Below are 20,611 nucleotides of genomic sequence, written 5' to 3' on the forward strand. Positions count from 1 at the left end.
CTGGCACAACCGTCCTGAGCACTGCCTGAATCAGGCCCGCAGGGCCTGGGGCGACTATCAGTCGGTGCAGACTGGGGGATGACCATGGGCAAAGCCCGGCACCTGGGATCTGGGGAAAAGAGCAGTGAGGCACCCAGCCAGTCCTGCCACAAAGCGACTACCTGAAGCCTGCCTGTCTGTGAGCCAGTCAAGGGGACACCCCTCTGTCCATGACACAGCCCACCAATGCAATAGTCAACAGTCTCGTAGCCGCATTTAAACATCTCCTACAGCGTTTCATTATTGTTTTCTGAGGCCTCTCATCTTTACGGAGACACAAATCACATTATACTGTGTTTCTTTCCCATTTTCCATTCATTTGCTCCCTAATGTCTTCTCCCAATGCTTACTGATTTCTGGGTTTCCTTCCTTTTATTTTACCTTTGTATTGGGTTTTCTTTATTTTACTGATGAGCTTTAAGCTCACCTTGCTTAACTATGGTTGGACAGCTGACCCTTGAACAACACAGGGGTTAGGGGTACCAACTCCCGACAGCTGAAAATCTGTACACAACTTCTGACTCTCCCCAAATTAGCTATTAATACCCTACTGTTGATGAGGCCTTACCAATAACATAAGCCAATTAGCACAGATTTTCTAGTAGTGTATATTATACACTGTATTCTTCAAATAAAGTAAGCTAGAGACAAGAAAATATTATCAAGGAAAGCCAAAGCAAAATACATTTTATAGTGCTGTACTGTTCAAAGTTCACATGTAGGGGCGCCTGGGTGGCTCAGTGGGTTAAGCCTCTGCCTTTGGCTCAGCACATGATTCTCAGGGTCCTGGGATCGAGCCCCACATCAGGCTCTCTGATCAGCAGGGAGCCTGCTTCCCCCCATCTCTCTGCCTGCCTCGCCTCTCTGCCCACTTGTGATGTCTCTCTGTCAAATGAGTAAATAAAATCTTTAAAAAAAAAAAAAAAAAAAAAGCTCACATTTAAGTAGACCCATGCAGTTCAAACCCCTGCTGTTTAAGGGTCGACTGCAGTTGGTTTCTGCCATGTCTGCACTGATTTTGGCATTGTCAGCCTGAGACTAATGTCTAATGTTACTCTGCCACCCTCCCTGGAAATCTTCCACTGAAAAGGGAAAGTCAGTAGTCCCGCCTGAGAATCCAGGGAATGCTCATCTGCAGGGCTTTGGCTGTATATTCTAGATAGCCAATTTCCAAAGTGTTAAAATAGTATGAAATAAATTTTCTGCACCATTATGATAAATTCCATTTAAGCTTTATTTTCTAATTCAGAAAGTGTACCTGGTCTTAAAATGTCTTGGGGTGATTATGAATATTAATTATCCTCTCATAACAAGAGGTACTGTATAGGGAGAAAACAATCTGCAGCCATGAGCAGCCACCTACTGTGGGAGATGTACCTATTCCCAGGCCTGGGAGGAGCGCTGGCGTCCAGACTTCATGACCTTACACTTGGACTAAAAAGTTACCTCCAGGGGCGCTTGGGTGGCTCAGTGGGTTAAAGCCTCTGCCTTCGGCTCAGGCCATAATCCTGGGATCCTGGGATAAAGCGAAGCATCCAGGCTCTCTGCTCAGTAGGGGGCCTGCTTCCTCCTCTCTCTCTCTGCCTGCCTCTCTGCCTGCTTGTGATCTCTGTCTGTCAAATAAATAAATAAAACCTTAAAAAAAAAAAAGTTACCTCCAGCCTGTACTGGATTTCCCTGATGTGGTCACCTTTCTGCATCACTGTAAACTCTAGTTGGCTGTAGGACTCAGCTCTGTGGAAAAGCTTTCCATACTAGAAAGCATGTCCCTCCCATGCAAGAAAGCCCACAGTGACAGCTGCCTCTTAACCAAGAGGGTATTGAGCCCAACTCTTCCCTAGGCCCATAATCCTCAGTCCCCAGCTAGCTCACTGACTCTTCTCTCGCCCCGCCCTGGCGTAACTGCATGCACCCGTCTGCCAGGCCTCCCTGACACAGGGAGACTATGAAGTCGGAGAAGCTGGTAAAGGCTGGAGGTTACTTTAGTCTAAGTATACCTCCTAGGTATTATCCTAATGGGACACAGAAGGCATACCATGGAAGGAAAACCAGTAGCATTCAGAGAGGGAATAAGGTGAACCCCTTAAAACCAGATGCTCTGCAAAACCCCCAAGGCCATGGCAAAGTATAGGAACCAGGAAGTCTTTTATGGCCTAAAGAAAACTTTTCCACTTAAGTAATTCAATGTTGTTATCACCTAAAGGCCTATTTATAGCCTATAAAAACTCTATGTGGGGGGTCACCAGGGTGGCTTTGTGGGCTAAGCCTCTGCCTTTGGCTCAGGTCATGATCTCAGGGTCCTGGGATTGAGCCCTGCATTGGGCTCTGTGCTCAGTGGGGAGCCTGCTTCCTCCTCTCTCTCTGCCTCCCTCTCTGCCTACTTGTGATCTCTCTCTCTGTGTCAAATAAATAAATAAAATCTTAAAAAAAAAAAAAAAAAAAACGAAAAACAACTCTATGTGTTTTTTAAATTCCAGGCACAGTCTCATTTCAGTCTCAAGAGTATATGGAGCTTATAAAATTTAAAAACTGGTTGATGTTAGGAAACAAAGCAGTGTTCCACTGTTGATACAATGTTAGAAGTCCATTTCAGCTTACTGAATGAGTTACCTCGACCTTGTCTATGAAGTACCATAAAAATATATTTTTATTTTTATTTTTATTTTTATTTTTTAAAACCTTTTTTTTTTTTAAAGATTTTATTTATTTATTTGACAGAGAGAGATGACAAGTAGATGGAGAGAGAGGCAGGCAGAGAGAGAGAGAGGGAAGCAGGCTCCCTGCTGAGCAGAGAGCCCGATATGGGACTTGATCCCAGGACCCTGAGATCGTGACCTGAGCCGAAGGCAGCGGCTTAAACCACTGAGCCACCCATATTTTTAAATAGCTCTACAGTTAAACAAGTTCAAGGCAGAGTTGCTGCGTATCAACCTTTCAGATGCTTACTAAACACATTTTCACATAAGGGAAATAGAAGAAATTACTTTTCCCAACTTCAGAAATCTTTCCAAGTAAATCGCTAAGAAACGACCTTCCTGCTTTTGCACTGCTACTCAGTGGAGACACTTAAAAGCAGCCATCGCCTCATGGACGCCCCTTGTGTGGAAGGATCTTCGACTGAATTTCTTGTTCTCTTTTATGCATCATCAATATACGTGCCTGACAAACTGCAAGACCCACACTAAACCCAGAGAGCGAATTTCACTTTCCTTGTACTGCCTTGAATTTGCACACGCAGCTACTGAGCAACAGTCCTGTTTCGACTTGTACATCAAGCACAGGGACAGATGAAGAACAAAGGCAAGTTAAAGAGGAGCGGTTCTCACTGAGCTGCCAGTACAGAGCTACACCCACAGAACGCAGTATGAGCTCACCCTGGTCTCACAGGCAGCAACCCAGACAGGGGGACGATGGACGGAGAAGAGATTTCTTTTTTTCCAAAAATTTTATTTATTTGAGTGAGAGAGAGCGAGTGAGCACACGCAATTGGAGTAAAGAACAGAGGGAGAAGCAGACTCCCTGCTGAGCAGGGAGCCAGATGCAGGAATGACTCCAGGTCTCCCGGGTCCTTGGGATCATAATCTGAGATCCTGACCTGAGCCGAAGGTGGATGCTTAACGGATGGAGCCACCCAGGTGCCCCAAGAAGAGATTTCCAAAGAGCTCACCAGGGTTTAGTTTTCAAGGTGATTATGGTAATTTTAATTATTCAAAAGAAACCAAGCCTTGAGAGTAAGTCTTCAAGAAGCCTCCCAGAGGGGCGCCTGGGTGGCTCAGTGGGTTAAAGCCTATGCCTTTGGCTTGGGTTCTGATCTCAGGGTCCTGGGATCGAGCCCCGCATCAGGAGCCCCGCATCAGGCTCCCTGCTCAGTGGGGAGCCTGCTTCCTCCCCTCTCTCTCTGCCTACTTGTGATCTCTGTCTGTCAAATTAAAAAAAAAAAAAAAAAAAAGCCTCCCAGGAAGCAATTTCAAAGAAGAGTTTCAACTTGGATTTGGGGAGAACCACACCAGAGGACCCCACTGAAGCAGGCTAGTCCTTCTCTAAGAATTCACATCATTTTAAAGGGACCTGAAGTCCACACCCAGCAGGTGGGTATCCCAGTGTGCGCAGGGATTCTGCGAACTCAAATAGCCATCTCTTAGAGAGCACTCTAAGCCTGCCAGTCACCTTAACACACGCCAAAGAGATGGGCCACAACCATGGAATACAAAAAATCGAAGTGTGACTTTGACTCACTTTGACTCATTTGGTTCCAAAATAATGAGCTAAGAATTAGCGGAATTTGCCTTCCTGGGGAAAAAGGGGTCCCTACAATGGAAATGGACATAGGAGTTCACATAAGAATTTTGAAGTCTACACTCTGAAGCTGATCAACTCAAGTCATTAATGACCAACCTGGCGAATATGGAACAAATTAGCAGAAAGACAGAGTCAGGAACAGGGAAGACAAGAAATAACAAATGTCATTAAAAAAATTTTTTTTATTTAAGTAGGCTCTATGCTCAATGGGGGCTAGAACTCATGACCCCAAGATCCAGAGTCTTATGCTCTACTGACTGAACCAGCCAGGAGTGCCAAGAAATGTCATTAAAAAAAAAAATTTATTTATTTATGTGAGAGAAAGAGAAAGAGAGAGAGGGGCACCTGGGTGGCTCAGTGGGTTAAAGCCTCTGCCTTCGGCTCAGGTCATGATCTCAGGGTTCTGGGATGGAGTCCTGCATCAGGCTCTCTGCTCAGCAGGGAGCCTGCTTCCACCTCTCTCTCTGCCTGCCTCTCTACCTACTTGTGATCTCTCTCTCTCAAATAAAAAAATAAAATCTTAAAATTTCTTCAAAAAAAAAAAAAAAAAAGAGAGAGAAAGAGAGCATGAGAAGGGAGAAGGTCAGAGAGAGAAGCAGACCCCCTGCTGAGCAAGGAGCCCAATGTGGGACTCAATCCTGGGACTCCAAGATCATGACCTGAGCTGAAGGCAGTCGCTTAACCAACTGAGGCACCCCGGTGCCTGAAATGTCATTTTTTTAATGAAGGCCAAGATATTCTAAGTTCAAACACAAAATCCCATGGGTGCTCTGCTAATAAAGTCAGGGCTCTGGGGAGGAGATAGAAAATGAGCCTCAGTGCTGATTTCTAGAAACAGAATGCAGTACCAGGATGTGTGAGTGGGCGGGAGGGAAGGGCATGCTGACAGACGAGCAGCACCAGCACAGAACTTCCAGAAAACACGACAAGCAGGAAGGGTCCATAACACAGGCCTCCCCTCCACCCCACCAAGTAACAAAATCCACTCAAAGGGACATGACTGGGGAACAGAAGGCTGTACTGTGGGGGAGTACGAGCTCAGCCACCAGGCCTGGAACGCCTGTCAGGGCCACCCAGCTTATCTTGCTGTTCACAGAAGCAGAAACCAAGGCCCAGACACGTGAGGTAAACTGGTCACCAACTAACCAACTGGTGACCAGGGACAAGCCACTAATCTCTAACAATGTGGACCGTTCCTTCCTGAACACCACGGTCTTGTTTCTGTGGGAATTTTCCAAGTCTCCTCCAAAGCCCAAAGACAGTTTCATCATACAAGGCCCTAAAACAAACTGCTGTGTCTCAGAGGAGCACGTATGAAAGGCCAGGAGCACCTGAGCCACACTTTATCCAGAAAGCTGCCTCTGGCTACACTAGCTCTCCCTGGTATCTGGCTAAGATTATGATCTCCCAAACGACTGAATATTTTACATAGAATAATGGTTTGCTTCCTACCTTCCCAGTAAGATAAAAAATTTCCTGAGCATAAGGACATCTGATACAGATGTTTCCTACAGCTCCCCCAGCTGTGCCCAGTGCACAGTTAAGAGTTCAACAAATAACGTGCTTGACTGACGCTTTCCCAGCGTAAAGACTAAAATAAGACCCTGACAAGCTACAGCCCCAAAGAGGGTCAGCAAAACATCTCCAGTTACGTTTCCACATGACAGCTGTGTTAATTGTCTATGAAAAGTGTGGAGGGGCGCATGGGTGGCTCAGTCGTGAAGCGTCTGCCTTCGGCTCAGGTCATGATCCCAGGGTCCTGGGATAGTCTCACATCCGGCTCCCCGCTCAGCAGGAAGCCTGATTCTCCCTCTCCCACTCCCCATGCTTGTGTTCCCTCTCTTGCTCTCTCTATCTCTCTGACAAACAAACAAATAAGTAAATAAATAAAATCTTTTAAAAAGAAAAAAGTGAAAACAAAAAAGCTCCACTGAAACTATTTTAAATTGTTCCAAAGTCTTAAACGCAGACCGTGGGTTTAGTTTTGATTATGAGACCAAAGGAAAGAAATTAAAAAAAAAAAAAAAAAAAGAGTTCCGAAAATAAAACTCACAACTTTTGGTCACTTATTTCCCGCCCCCGAAAACTGGAAATTAATTCTTTTGGCTAAAACTCAAAATTTCCAGAAAAACCGATTAAACAAATCCTAGGCTCTAACATCCTTTTGATTCTGCTTTAGCGTATCAGGAAATCCTTCTGCAAATCCATTTACTTATGAGGTGTGAGAGGTTCACCAACAATCCTCCTGGTACTCAGAAGGCCCAAAGAGGTGAATGAGAGGCAGATGAGGGTGCCGGGGTGGAAACCACATGGTCTGACTCAGTCTCACTGATGAGTGGGAGTGCAGAGTTTGGGGCATTGCTGTAAGTGACCCTGCAGCCACAGCCATACAGAGGATAGGCATGTAAGACTGAAAAGAACAGCAAGTTGTGGGAAGCGATTATAAAAATTGTTTTACTGCCATCCTCTGCCCTTCCTGGGACAGTTGGCCAGAACTCTGAGGGTGAACAAGCCAGTTCCTGCCATGGAGAATAACTGGGTTTTTTTTTAAAAAGGGGGGAGATCACAAAGGCTCTGATACACTAAACCGTTTAGAATGGGACTGAGACAGAAATGTAATTTCCACATCCTCTGGGTTGCTTTGGCGAGTCACACTGTAACCTGGCAACTCCAAGGTCAAATCGGATGCTGTTCAGAGACCATTTTCAGTAATTTTCTGAGCAATGAATGACTCACTGCTAGCAGAAATTTCACACACCAGAACCTCTTCAAAAGATATCTGTCCACTGAGAAGAGTTTAAAGGGGCCAGCCATATCCATCACCAACTGGCTCCCTAGTCTTGGAAAGTTCATGGGTTACTGAATGGATCCAAAGGCAGGACTCACACTGCTGCAGGGTTGGGAAGCAAGAAATCAAGGCAGTAGGGAAAAAACATCCAGTAAATTTGGAATGGATAATCCAGGGTGCCCCAAGGAAGAGGTGGAGACGCAAATCCCAAACTTCACTACCAAAGCTCAATCAGTCTTCATCAGTGAGGTCTAGGAGATAATCCACGGAAAGGGCTTAGCGCAGTGGCCAGCGCATAGTGATAGTAACAACAGACAACATTTATCAAATGCCAGACAAGAGTGTGACCTCCTCAGCTGCCTCTCAAAGTCGCAGCAGGAGAAGCAGTAGAAAAAACTTTCTAAGCAAGTACCAACCCTGTCCAAGAATTTCAGTTTAAGTTTGGTTTGTTTGGTTGGTTGTTTTGGTGCTCCTAATAGAGCAATAGTCCCAAGAGCACCATCCTTGAGGAGTCAGAGGAGAGGCGTGCAGGGTACAGGTTTCAAGCAAGGTTACAGAGAAGAGCTGAAGAAGCTCTTCCTGAAGTCATTCAAGGGGCGCCTGGGTGGCTCAGTGGGTTGAGCCTCTGCCTTCAGCTAAGGTCATGATCCCGGGGTCCTGGAATTGAGCCCCACATCAGGTTCTCTGCTCAGCAGGGAGCCTGCCTTCCCCCCTCTCTCTGCCTGCCTCTCTGCCTACCTGTGATCTGTCAAATAAATAAATAAAATCTTTAAAAAAATAAATAAATAAAGTCATTCAATCTGTGGTCCCCAACTCTATGGCCTCCGCAGACCAAGGGTTAAGTGCAGACTTAGTGAAGCTGGGAGATTTGAGAGTGAGCACATCAGTTTAAACAATGTGAAAAATCAGCAAAACTGGTGTGCCAGGAGCAGCATCTCCCTGAAATAGGCTCTCATTTGCTTTTCATTTCTTCTGCTTTCCAGTCTCTTCTCTTTGAAGTGGCTCTTGATTAGTTTCTTTTTTAATTGCCACTTAATTGGGAAATAAAATTAGAATACTTATTTGATATCAGTGATGAGGTTTCTCTTTTCATTTCTGCTTTGATCTAGTTTTGAAAAACCAAAAGCTGAAGGGAGAAATTAAGAAAAAGGGGCAAAAAAGATTTCTTCTTTCCAAGAGCTAGATGCAGCTATAAGCCACCGAATATAAATATGGAAAGAACCACTCTCGGAGAATCTGATGGATAAAACAAAAAGCAAGTAAGGCTGGCTTTATGGCACTTCCTTTCAAAGAGATCGCTGTTTTCTCTTAAGTTTTTTCATGAGAGATAACAGCTCAGGACTGGCGAGGAAAACTTATAAGAACTCGTCTTAACCTGTCCCCATGAAGTAAGAAATCCGGATGGGAAAGAGACATCCTTATCAAAGGGATGGCTTACCAGCATCTCAGTGGTATCAATGACATTGAAAAATAAATTCTAAAAGAATCCTAGGAACCAAATAATATAAAAGCCCTTTCCTGTTCCAATCATCCAAATAAACCTTGTCTGTTAACCCAAAACTAAAATCTACTGGCAGGGCGCCTGGGTGGCTCAGTGGTTAAGCCGCTGCCTTTGGCTCAGGTCATGATCTCAGGGTCCTGGGATCGAGTCCCGCATCGGGCTCTCTGCTCAGCAGGGAGCCTGCTTCCTCCTCTCTCTCTCTCTCTGCCTGCCTCTCTGCCTACTTGTGATTTCTCTCTGTCAAATAAATAAATAAAATATTTAAAAAAATAAAATAAAATAAAATAAAATCTACTGGCAGCTAGTAAATAATTTATTCTTTAGTAATGATTCTTGGAAAGCCTTTCACTAAAAACAAAGAAGCAAATTAAAGGATACGGATGGATGGTGAACTGCAGGGAAATTCAGCATTAAGATGATCTTAGTCTGGGGGCATCTGGGTGGCTCAGTAGGTTTCTGCTCAGGTCATGATCTCATGGGTCCTGGAACACAGCTCCACATGAGGCTCTGCGCTCAGCAGGGAGTCTTGGGATTCTCTCTCTGCTTCTCCCCTAATTCTTCTGCACAACCATGCCCACTCACTCTCCCTCTCAAATAAATTAAACCTAATTTATTAACTGTAACTGATATGTCAGGCAAGTAACTGGGGGAAAAAATGATGCCACCTGCCTTTGTTGAGTAGATTAAAAAAATAGTATATAGAAAAACTGTAGAGATGCATACATTAAAAAATACGAACACCCAAAATAAAACATACACCTACATTGCACGTATGCATGTGCATGTGTGTTTCAATGTATATGTGAAATCTATACTCTTCAAAGTTTATTTAATTATGGTTGTTTCATTAGTGTAAAGTACTGTGAGCCCATCCTGAAAGGAAGGCCTCAGTGAAAGGCCTTGTGAAACCTGGAGGATCCCCAGTTTTTGGAGGTATTTCACAAGAAACTGTAGTAAGGCTCACAATGAGACTGAGTTGGTGTAAGAAAGTGTGTGTGTAAGAAAAATCTAACACTCTTTGCCTCAGCAAGGAGAAACTCCGCCAACACTGAACTCTGAATTTTAACATTTGCCATTTGTTCATCCATCAAATACTCACAAACGCCCATTAAGTGCCAGGCATCTCAAAGCCATGGTCCCTCTACTCAGGCACCTTACAATCAGGTGAGGCAGGGAATGGACACACGTTATTTGATAAAAGCTACAACAAACGAGATATGTGATAAAAGCACAAGCTGGGGAAAGGACAGGAAGATGTGAAGGAAGAACAGGAGGGAGAGGACAGGCTGTATTTCCCATGTTATCTTATTTAATCCCTACAACTGGAGGTTAAGTAACTTTCCCAAGGTTACAGGACAATTAAGTGTCAGAATCAAGCTTTGAACCCAGGTATGAATGAACCCCAAATCCATGCTCTTTAGGCGCCACACTGCTTCCCAAAATCATTTCCTCCAACAATTAATGAGAAAATATTAACTCTACTTCAGATTCTGAGTGCCAGAATTAGCCTGTCCTCCAAGCTAGGTCTTCTGTTTTCACCTGTCACCTCCAAACTAATTTACACAGACCTCTAGATTTGGTATACGTGCTGCCGAAGTGAGCACACACAAACCTCTAGATTTGGTATGCTGATAAATTTGTTCACTCAGACCATATATAACCATGTACAACAACAACAAAACACCGTCAAAGTTTTTTTTAAGGTTACCACTTTGTTGTACTATAAATAAAACAGAACTTTCTGCCAAATAGTTTTGCAAACTGATTCACAGATCATAGGGAATAAAACCAATTAAAGAGCTATAGATGCTGGTCAAGGTAACAGTTTAGTAGAGAAAAATAAAAGCAACTACACACAGAGCAAAGAAAAAGCTTTACTTTCACTTCTGAAAGGACTTCTGAATTCAACAGCTCTCATCTATTATTAGGATTTCTACTCAGGAGGGCTGCACTTTCCCCTCTTCCTGTTCCTACTTCCTCTTTAAAAGCTCTTCCTTTCTTAGGAATCTCAAACTTCAAGGCTTTTGTTACATGAGATCTGTTGTGAGTTATAGCAAAAAAAAAAAAAAAACTCTTATAAAACCAGATCTGACAAACTTCCTTTTCCTCTACATTTTTCTTGTAATTTTTTTAAGCTGCTCAAAGAACATAAAAGCTTCATCTTTTAACCTAAGGATTCATCACAAACAGATTATAAACAACTTAATTAATCCTTTGTTCTTCCATCTCTACAAGATGGTGGAATTTTTTAAAGTTTATCCAAAGATTTCAACCTTTTACCTTTACCTACAGGCCTACCGCTAATATTCCAAATGACTTCATGACTATGAAAATAGGACTATCACACACACACACACGCACACAGAGATACAAAATCAGACTACCACAGGTTCACCCAAAGTTATATGTCCAAAAAGTCTTTCATAACTTTCCATTAAAAAACATAGGGACAAGCTTCAGCACCGGCCACTGTAACAATTATGAAGAAAGAAGAATGATAGGGTGTGGCTTACAAGAATGAACACTGATCTGGAAACAGAACTCAACTCTGAAACGCCTGATGAATTTCTTCTGTCCAAGCAACAGTTACTAGTAGGCAAGACTCTTGAAGTACAGGAACTGCAATATTAAACCCACTTCTAATCCCTGTCCAAGCTGCACCAGCAGTCAATTTCTTGAAGCTTTGAGGTTATTTCACAAAGTTAACAGAACAAAGATCCTGGAAAACCTAATTATATACTGTTCAGGAAACTTATAGATTATCTGGAACAATGGGCACCATATACACCAAACCATTGTCATACAGTAATTACACTCTAGGGTTTATAAGGTAAGTTTGTATTTTGAGATTCTCCTGTTAGTGACACTTTACAACATAATTATGGTTTGTACAACCTGATATATTTCCTCATTGAAGGTGAGCTGCAGCGAAATATTTTATTATTCGTTTATTGCTAATCACGTTGTTCACACACATCTCTAAGTAACGTTCCCTTTGAACTGTACTGTTAGATTGACCCGTGTTGTGCCATCGAAAACCATCGTCCAATCTGCTCTTTTCCCTGAAGGCGGGTGAAGCACACGAGTGGAACATTACACAGAAGAACTTTTATATAATAAAAGTATTCAATGTCTCCGGCCCTTAATATACTGAGCACCCACCCTGGTAAATGACAAAGACAACAACCAATCGCCAGGCAGGATACCAATGTCTCAGCCAATTAGAATATGGGGGTGGGGTTACCCTAAGCTCCCGGTGACTTCCCCGCACCCCAGAGACCCAGGTTGTGGGAGACTGGACGGGAATTGGACTCCGAGGATATCGTTACCCCCGGCTGTAGCTGTTGTCCTCCTCGTTCTCGCAATCGCTGCAATGCTCATGGCCGTTTCCGTTCCCTTCCATCATTTGCGGCAGCGGAGGTGCCGGCGGCTTCACTGCTGTCTCACTCTCGTCCGCCATCTTGAGTTGCGAGAACCGGCCTCCGCGCCTCGCTACATAGGGGGTTCCTATTGGACGAGAGGGACTTGCGATATATTCTGGGTTTTGTAGTTTTTGTGTCGAAGGGAGCCGTAACTAGGAACAGCTCATTCTCGCGAAACCCGAACAAAGTGGACTACAATACCCAGAAATCATAAAGGGAGGCTGTCCTGGGCGGGAGACCGGCACTACCCGGAAGTCCTGGGCGTTCAGCCGCGTTTCGAGGGAAGAAGGGACCCAAGGTTGGTGGGGCCGAAGCTCCGCGACCGGGCGGCGCGTGGCATACTGGGAATTGTAGTTCGATGCTTGCTTAGGGTTTTGGGATGAGGCGCCAAAATCCAAGGTTTGACCTCAGCCTGCCCTTGCCAGTGCCTAGGCCACGGGTGAGCCGTTATTGGCTGCCGTTAAGGACCGTTACCATCACCGGGTAAGTAATGAGGCCTGAGGCCTGCGGGTGCTTCCCATCGGGAGCCCGAATGCGTCGGGCCTTCTTGCAGAGCCTTGGTTGTAAGAAGCCAGATTGGTTCCTGGCCCCCTTTCCTCCCTCGGGACTCCAGGCGGCCCCGGTCGTCGGGAGTTCGAGGCCTTTTGAGAGACGGGGGATGCGGTGTGTGGAGCACTGATCCTGAGCTAGGAGACCTGACTGCTTAGTTCGGCTTTGCCGCTTCTTGGCCTCCAGCAACTGCTCTCCACGAAGCTCATACCGTTCCTAGGATTCTCCACATGCACTTTTTAATGAGCACTTATATGCCAGAGTCTGGGGTAAGGCTTTTCGTATATCTCATTTAATCCTCTCAACAAACCGAGAAGATGCGTTGTTGTATTATCCCCCTTCGGCACAGACGAAGAAATTTGGCCCAGATTGCTTGGTAAACCGCTCAGTCACAAAGCAAGTAAGTGCCAAAATCAGTGTACAAATTTGGATCTGTCGGCCCTTCGGCCCTCTGAATTCTCTATCACTACAAAAGTTCCATTGTCTGCTTGAAAATAAGTTATTAGAAAGTAATGGTGACCTCTCAATCTAGTTTTAGCATTGACTCAATGCTTCAGTCCCTTGGGTCTCACCCCAGTGTTTTTGAGTAATTGAGGCTTGAGGCCAACCCCTGAAGACATGGTTCCCATTTCTAGGGATTTCCCATTCAGGTTGGATTGTGGGTTGTACGGGAAGGACATGTTCTTATCCTCAGAGAGCTCCATGGCCAGAAAAAGGAATGATCTTTGCCATTGGGAAACTCTCAACGTGGAAAGAGGGAGAAAGTGGGAAGAAACACTCATATGACTCAGGGAGACAAAACAAAATAGAGCTAAATATTGTTAGTTCTTCGTTTTTCTCAGTGGCAGGCACAGAAGTAAATGTGATCCCAGGGGCCCCTGGGCGGCTCAGTGGGTTAAAGCCTCTGCCTTCCGCTCAGGTAGTGATCTCAGGGTCCTGGGATCGAGCCCCACATCGGGCTCTCTCTCTGCCTGTCTCTCTGCCTACTTGTGATCTCTGTCAAATAAATAAATAAAATCTTTAAAAAAAAAAAATGTGATCCCAAACAGCAGATAATCCCCACTCATTTATATCGGACTTTAGAAGGGAAGGACATCCACTCAGAGTGAGTGCTGTCAGCCACACTCATCTCTCTAGGACCAAGACTGCTGTCCGTATGATTTATTCTATGCAGCTGCAGGCCAGAGGAAGACGCCAGAGATGATGATGATAAAGCCGTATATGTATGTGTTAGATGGATTTGATTTCCAAATGTTTGGCTTGTAGGTCATGTGACCTTGTAAAGTAGGTAGGGAAGGGGACTTGAGAAAATTGAGCTTGCCACAAAACAATCACCACCACCTCACAATGATACTTAGTAGCAGAACCAGAACCCCACATCTGGTATTCTAATTCCCAACCTTGTATTTTCTTTTCTCACAGATAAGCAGAGGTTGAATAAAAGCTAATGAAACATGACCAGGGCAGAATGATTACAGGGTCCATTGTGAAAACCTGCCGTTCTTGGGGTTCAGAGCTTAAGAAAGACACTGCCTTGTATTTTACTCCAAACTGAGCAGTTTTTGCTCAGTGGAGAGCCTTTCTGGGAGGTAGACGGGCAATGTGACTGTCATGTCCAAGCTCAGAATGTAAGTCCCAGTCCACAGTTCTAGAATCCAGCACCTCTGAGAATTTCAGAGTTCAAAGGTACCTGAAAGGCAGTTATTCCCCCTCTGCTAGGATCTTTCAAATTAGAATGCTCACTTAGATTTTGTAGAATCTGTTATTTCTCTGTAATAAAATGTGTTATATTTTTAAAAGAAATTGAGTGTATGTGTTCCTTTTTTTAAAATGACTACTGAAAACTTGAATATTGCCACGTGTGATTTTGGAATGTAAGTTTACTTTTGAGTTTATTATCCCGTTGGGACAGTTTCCTAAATTGGGTTTGTGGATAGTGTCTTGGAATTCGAGAGTTCTCATATTTGTTCCTCCCTGTTACCCCCTCCGCCTTCTTTAACAGAGAGCCTTCTACTTTCAGATAGTTCTTATTGATAGAAGTTGGCCAAGTTCAGCCTTCTGGAGTTAAATGGAAGCTTATGATCCTGTGTCTCTCTACATAATTATTACATATTCTTCCATTAATATCTGGTTCCCTGAAATTCTTTTTTCCAAGGTAAACTTTCTCAGCTTCCTGAGTGCCTCATCACATTAAAATAGCAGGATTTTCCCACCTAGCCCTGCTGGCTCTTTCTACCCTACCCATTCTGGCAGAAACACTCTACAAAGGCAGGGAGGTACAGCAGAGCCCAAAGGGTGGCTGAGGAATGGGCCTGTGAAACCCTGCAGATTCTAGAGTTTACTCCTACTGTGGATACCTCTGCTATCCCTTCACAGTTGTTACTGGAGACAGAAGACTATAGTGATAAGAGAGCATACTTCAGAGTCTAACTCTCTGGGTTCTAAGTTCTAAAAAATAAAAAAAAATTTATTTTTTATTAACATAAAATGTATTATTAGCCCCAGGGGTACAGGTCTGTGACTCTACCACTGCCTGATGAGTGACCTTAGGCAAGTCACTTTACCTCTCTGAGCCTCAATGTCCTCACTTATGAGACGATGCAGGCAAAACACTTAGTGAAGTGTCTGAGACAGTCAGTATCTACTAAATCATTGTATCTCTTCCCAGGAAGTCAGCATTCCCTGTGATGATCAAAGGAAAACTTCCTCACGATGTCCATCACAGATCAAGGCCCTTGCTGTATTCCCAGCTTATCAGAGATCTATTTCTTCTAATGGGCCTAGGAAAGCATGAACCAGGTTGTGGTTCATTTTTCCAACACCTTGGGGGCACTCACCATACGCCAGGCTCCACAGCAGGAACTAGAGAATGAGGGATAGAACAACACAGTCGTTCACTCCACACGTTGGTAGCTACAGAGACCGACTGTTACGGTACAGTGTGTGAAAGAGTGGGAACATCAAATGCAGCTCAGCCTGGGGGCACCCTTAGCCTGGGGAAAGAGGTTCTGGAAGAAAAGATGGCTGAGCTGAGTTTTCAAAGGGGAGCCAGACAAATGGGGCAGGGGGTAGAGGCGAGTCCAGCTGCCTGAGAGTGGGTGCTCTTGAGGTCCCACAGCAAGAATTATAGGAGCATTTTGGAGACTGAGACGAGAGGCAGTCAGGAGTCAGACCAGGAAGGGATGTGGAGGCCATGCTGAGGGGGTAGGACTTTATCCTGAGGACTCTTGAAAGCTGCTGAAAGATTTTTAGCTGGAAAGAGAGAGGATGAAATTTTTTAATTTTTTTAATTTTTAATTTTTTATTAACATATAATGTATTATTTGCCCCAGAGGTACAGATCTGTGAATCATCAGGCTTACACACTTCACAGCACTCACCATAGCACATACCCTCCCCAATGTCCATAACCCAACCACCCTCTCCCTCCCCGCCTCCACCCAGCAACCCTCAGTTTGTTTTGTGAGATTAAGAGTCTCTTATGGTTTGTCTCCCTCCCGATCCCATCTTGTTTCATTTTTTTCCTTCCCTACCCCCCAAACCCCCCACGTTGCCTCTGAAATGAGGATGAAATTTTTGTCATTAAAAGATCATACTAGGGGGGCACCTGGATGGCTCAGTGGGTTAAGCCGCTGCCTTCGACTCGGGTCATGATCCCAGGGTCCTGGGATCGAGTCCCACATCGGGCTCTCTGCTCGGAGGGAGCCTGCTTCTTCCTCTCTCTCTTTCAGCCTGCCTCTCTGCCTACTTGTGATCTCAAATAAATAAAATCTTTAAAAAAAAAAAAAAAAAAGATCATACTAGGGCAGCAGCCTAGCTGTCCTAAGGAAGAGAGTTTTTCTCTGAGGAACAGGGCTAGTGTGCTCAGTTGTGAATAAGGGGTGATCTTGGGCAGCTTCCTGTCTCCCCTGGAACTCACTTTCAGGAAGGGTACCCTTCCTTCCTATGATAGCTCCCGACACATGGGTCTGGAATGCAGTGGGTCCAGCCTTCTGTGGCTTAAATCTGTGGGATTTAAAGTGTGCCAGCCATTCCCTGCTCAGTGAAGTTGGGAAAGCCAGGTGCAATTTGAAAAAATAACAAGGCCTGATTGGGTATGATTAAATGAGCTGGAGAGATAAGTTAACTGAAGTTTGGGGTGGGGCGGGGGGGTGCAGATCTTTGGGTCACCATTGTTAGAAATGAGAAAAGCAGACTTTGAACTTGGCCTTGGAGACAACTTAATTGCCAGATCCTCGGTTATAATTTCTGGGGGCCATGTGGACCTACCCCTGAGCTGGCTCACAGGTGTGGTTTTACTTTTTTGTTTGTGCGGTTGTAGTTTGCAACCATTTTCTCCTGTGTTCCATGAAGGCAGGGAATTTGTTGGATTTTCCTGTATCCTTTGGGCCAGCACAGAGTGGGCCCTCAATATTTGTTGGATTACTTAATGTGTGAATGAATGGTGAGAAGGAAGGGTTAAAGGCTTCAGGTGTGGAAACATTATAGGGAAAGGGCAGAGGCAGGAATAGGCAGTATGGTGACCCATTGTGTTTGTATAGTGTTTATTGGTCACAGAATGTGCTAGCATACTATTTCTTTGATCCCCACCATCAACTGTCTCGCCTAACACTGTGCAATGAACAGGGCAGGTGTTACTCCCATTTTACCATGAGAAAACAAGAAGTTCAGTGATGAGTCTGAAGTTTCAGTGCTACTTAGTCTGAATTTAGACTTGAACCTGGTGTTTTAACACTAAGTCTGGTGCAAATAACTATATCACTTTTTTTCTTGGCCTTCCCCAAGGGAGAACATATGGTGAGACATATGGTGAGACATATGTCTAGAGGGGTGATCGGGGCCAGGTCACAGAAGGCCTTAAGTTTCAGGGTAAAAAGTTTGGACTTTATCTTTCACCTGGTGACAACCTATGGGAGGTTGTTTTTTTTTTTTTTTCCCCTGAAGCTGTTTAATAAAGGATAAATATTAATGGTATTTGTAAGGTGCGGTATAAATTTAATTGCATATTAATATTTATTTAAAATAAACATACGGAAAGTTAGTTTAATTTTAAGAACCAAGAGTCAAAGACCAAGGAGTCAAAAGAGTCATCCCTCTCAGACTCAGAGGGTGGTTCATTAAACAACTTGAAGCTGCACCATATTCCATGTATCGTGCTTAATGCCGAGGACACAGAGGTGACTGAGATGCAGGTCACTGTCAGGATGAAGTGAGACCATGTAAGCAGCTAGAGCCAGTTTATTATTGCTATCCTGAATAAAAGAGAATATGTGTTGGAATCGAGAAAGCCCTTAATGGCATCAGCTCCAAACCACCAAGGCAGAACTTCAGTTCCAAGGATGTACTTGGGTTGAGGGCCCTGTGGCATCCTTCAGCCTTTCCTCTGGGATCATCCCAGCAGAGATGCAGAGCAGAGTTGCAGCTCCTATAGGCCCATTGGACCACAAGGATGCCTACTTAAAAGACAAGGCCCCAGGAAAAAAAAAAAAAAAAAAGACAAGGCCCCGGCCTGTACACTAGTGCTCCCAATACCCAATACACTAGTGCTTCCCATGGTGTCTGGGAAAAGCAGGATCATCTACAGAGGTTTCCTAACAATATGCCCCAAGAAGAGGTTGCTAATTTGAGAGAGGGGAAGATGTATTCCTATCCCTGTCATTGCCATGGCAGCCACGATTGGGAGTTGTATATCCCTCTGATGTGGACAGGAGTAGGGACAAGGTTCAGAACCAACAAAGCTAGGTTATCTGTAAATTGTTTGATGCAAAAAGGAAACAGGACTGTTAGAGCTGGCCTTATGGAATGGGAATTGGAATTGGTCTGCATGATCCCACAGGTTAGAAGTAGGGGAGATATTGTATTATCTAAGGAAAAACTTTCTTACTGTCAGGACTGGACTTCAAATTTGGACAGCATGAAGCTCTCTTGAAAAACAGTTCCCGGGGCACCTGGGTGGTTCAGTGGTTAAGCCTCTGCCTTTGGCTCAGGTCATGATCCCAGGGTCCTGGGACTGAGCCCTGCATCAGGCTCTCTGCTCTGGGGGAAGCCTGCTTCTCCCTCTCCCACTCCCCCTGCTTATGTTCCCTCTCTCACAGTGTTTCTCTGTCAAATAAATAAATAAAATCTTTTTTAAAAAATAGTAAAGTAAAACAGTTCCCTGACACTGGGCATGGCCAAGCTTAGATGCCAGATGTAGAGGAGATTCAAATGCTGGATTGGTGTTTGGATCAAATGAGCCCTTTGATGATGAAATGCAAGCCTATTTATTGGGTGATGGCAGCCAGTGGTGTTGACATGAAGAGGAAAGGTTTCAGGGACTGAAGTGGTCAGAGAAAGATGTTGAATTACTTCTTCAATGTATCTGATTCCTACTGTGCTAGGCACTGTTCCAGGCACTGGGGATATTCCTGGTGAAGACAGACAAGATTCCTACCTTAATGGCGCCTGGGTGGCTCAGTGGGTTAAGCCTCTGCTTTCGGCTCAGGTCACGATCTCAGGGTTCTGGGATGGAGCCCATGGGGCTCTCTGCTCAGCAGGGAGCCTGCTTCATTCTCTCTCTCTGCCAGCCTCTACTTGTGATCTCCGTCAAATAAATAAAATCTTTAAAAAAATAAAAAGGAAGCAGAAAGCAGAGGTATTTAGGGAGAGGGCAAGGAAGCAGGGTAAGGACCACCTGCTATATATGTGGCACCGTTAGGTGTTATGTATTTTTCATGCTTTCAACAAACAGCCTAGTGGCCATTTATCCCCACTTTTAATAGCGGAGACGGGGTGAGAGGCTAAGTGACCTGCTGGGCTTGCCCAGACAGAATGAGCTCTACAGCTAACTGACACTGTAAGAGAGCAAACGGATTAACTTCCGAGAATCAGTTGCCTCTTGTGTGAAACGCGGACGGTGTCAGTATCCAGCTGTGAAAATTCAAGGAGCTGATGCCTACACAGTGCTCTTAGGACCTGTTGGGCTGGAGGCTGGCGTTACCTGCCATTGCCAGGGGCCGCACAGCTGGAGGTGGCCGAAGCCTGAGTTTGAAGCTAGGACTTTCCGGGGTTTTTTGTTTGTTTGTCTTTTCTCCCTCGGCGGGGAAGCCTCTGGCTCGGAAGGGGGAACCACCCGCGATGACCACCTTTCCCAGCGCAGGGGACCGCGCGGCTTCCCGCCCAGGCTTCCCGCCCGCCGGACGTCCGGCCCACGTGCGCGCGCTCCCGAGGCCCCGCCCGCCCGCCGGGAGCCACCCAGTAAGCGCCGCAGAGATTGGGCGAGCGGCGGCGGCCCAGGCAGGGTCAGGGGCGTCGGGTACGTAGCGCGCCGCGCGGGCGCGTGGAAACGGCCCGGCGCACGGTGGGGGGAGTGGAACGGACGGTGGCGCCCGGGAGGTTGGCGCCCCGACACTGCTCGGTCCCAGAGGGCTGGGTCCACCCCCGGGGCCCCGCGTCGCGGCGTTGGGCCTGGCTCTGGGGCGCTCCGAAGCCCGTCCGAGGCGCACCGGTGGCTCTGCGCGGTGGTACGGGCAGTGCGCGCCTTGTTTTACAAAGCTCGGCTACAGTCTGTTGCGCAGATACTATGTAGCAACCCCTGCGTCGAACGCTTTGGCGTCCCTGGCTCATTGCCTTAACAGCAGCTCTGCTACGCAAGGTGTTGTTTCCCCTGTTTTACAGCTGTGGAAATGGACAAAGGTTTACGGCTAGAATTGCGGCAGAAATTGTGGGTTCAAACGCAGGTTCAGTCCAAAGCCGCTATGCTTCAGAACTTTGTGGTCAGGTCTGTTTTATTTTTGTATGCAGCGTCTGCCCTTTCCAGTTTTATGAAGCTGCGTACCTTTCCAGCTCCCAGTTTGCTCATCTGTTACCCATCTCGTAGGGTAGATTAAAAGGGTACTGCTGTTTGGCTGCGTGATCATCTCCGTCTTTCAGACAGGGCTTGGCCTCCACTTTCCTTTTTCCCAGGAGGCTGGACTGGTTATCGCGTTTTAGGGAAGACTCCCCCCCCCCCCCACCTCCCACCAGGCCTGGGTG

The 20,611-nt window shown here is 45.5% G+C and overlaps 2 protein-coding genes across 7 annotated transcripts in view; one reads left to right on the top strand and one right to left on the bottom strand.

Moving 5' to 3' along the window:
- Positions 1–12,130, bottom strand: part of NMT1 (N-myristoyltransferase 1) — a 29,108-nt gene extending 16,978 nt beyond the window's left edge. The window contains exon 1 of the mRNA XM_059148198.1: positions 11,957–12,130. Within this exon, the coding sequence (XP_059004181.1) occupies positions 11,957–12,087 (131 nt within the window). The 5' untranslated portion in view covers positions 12,088–12,130. The remainder of the gene's footprint in view (positions 1–11,956) is intronic.
- A 217-nt stretch (positions 12,131–12,347) lies between these two features.
- DCAKD (dephospho-CoA kinase domain containing) overlaps positions 12,348–20,611 on the top strand; it is a 28,425-nt gene continuing 20,161 nt past the window's right edge. For 2 of the 6 annotated variants that reach the window (XM_059148214.1, XM_059148218.1), the window contains exon 1: positions 12,348–12,532. The gene's annotated coding sequence lies outside the window, so the exon portion shown is untranslated. Of the gene's footprint in view, positions 12,533–19,760; positions 19,893–20,611 lie in introns of those variants that run through there. The other 4 variants (XM_059148211.1, XM_059148219.1, XM_059148220.1 and 1 more) reach the window with 3 other exon arrangements.

The sequence above is a fragment of the Mustela lutreola genome, chromosome 15 (assembly GCF_030435805.1).
Source record: "Mustela lutreola isolate mMusLut2 chromosome 15, mMusLut2.pri, whole genome shotgun sequence".
Taxonomy (NCBI): domain Eukaryota; kingdom Metazoa; phylum Chordata; class Mammalia; order Carnivora; family Mustelidae; genus Mustela; species Mustela lutreola.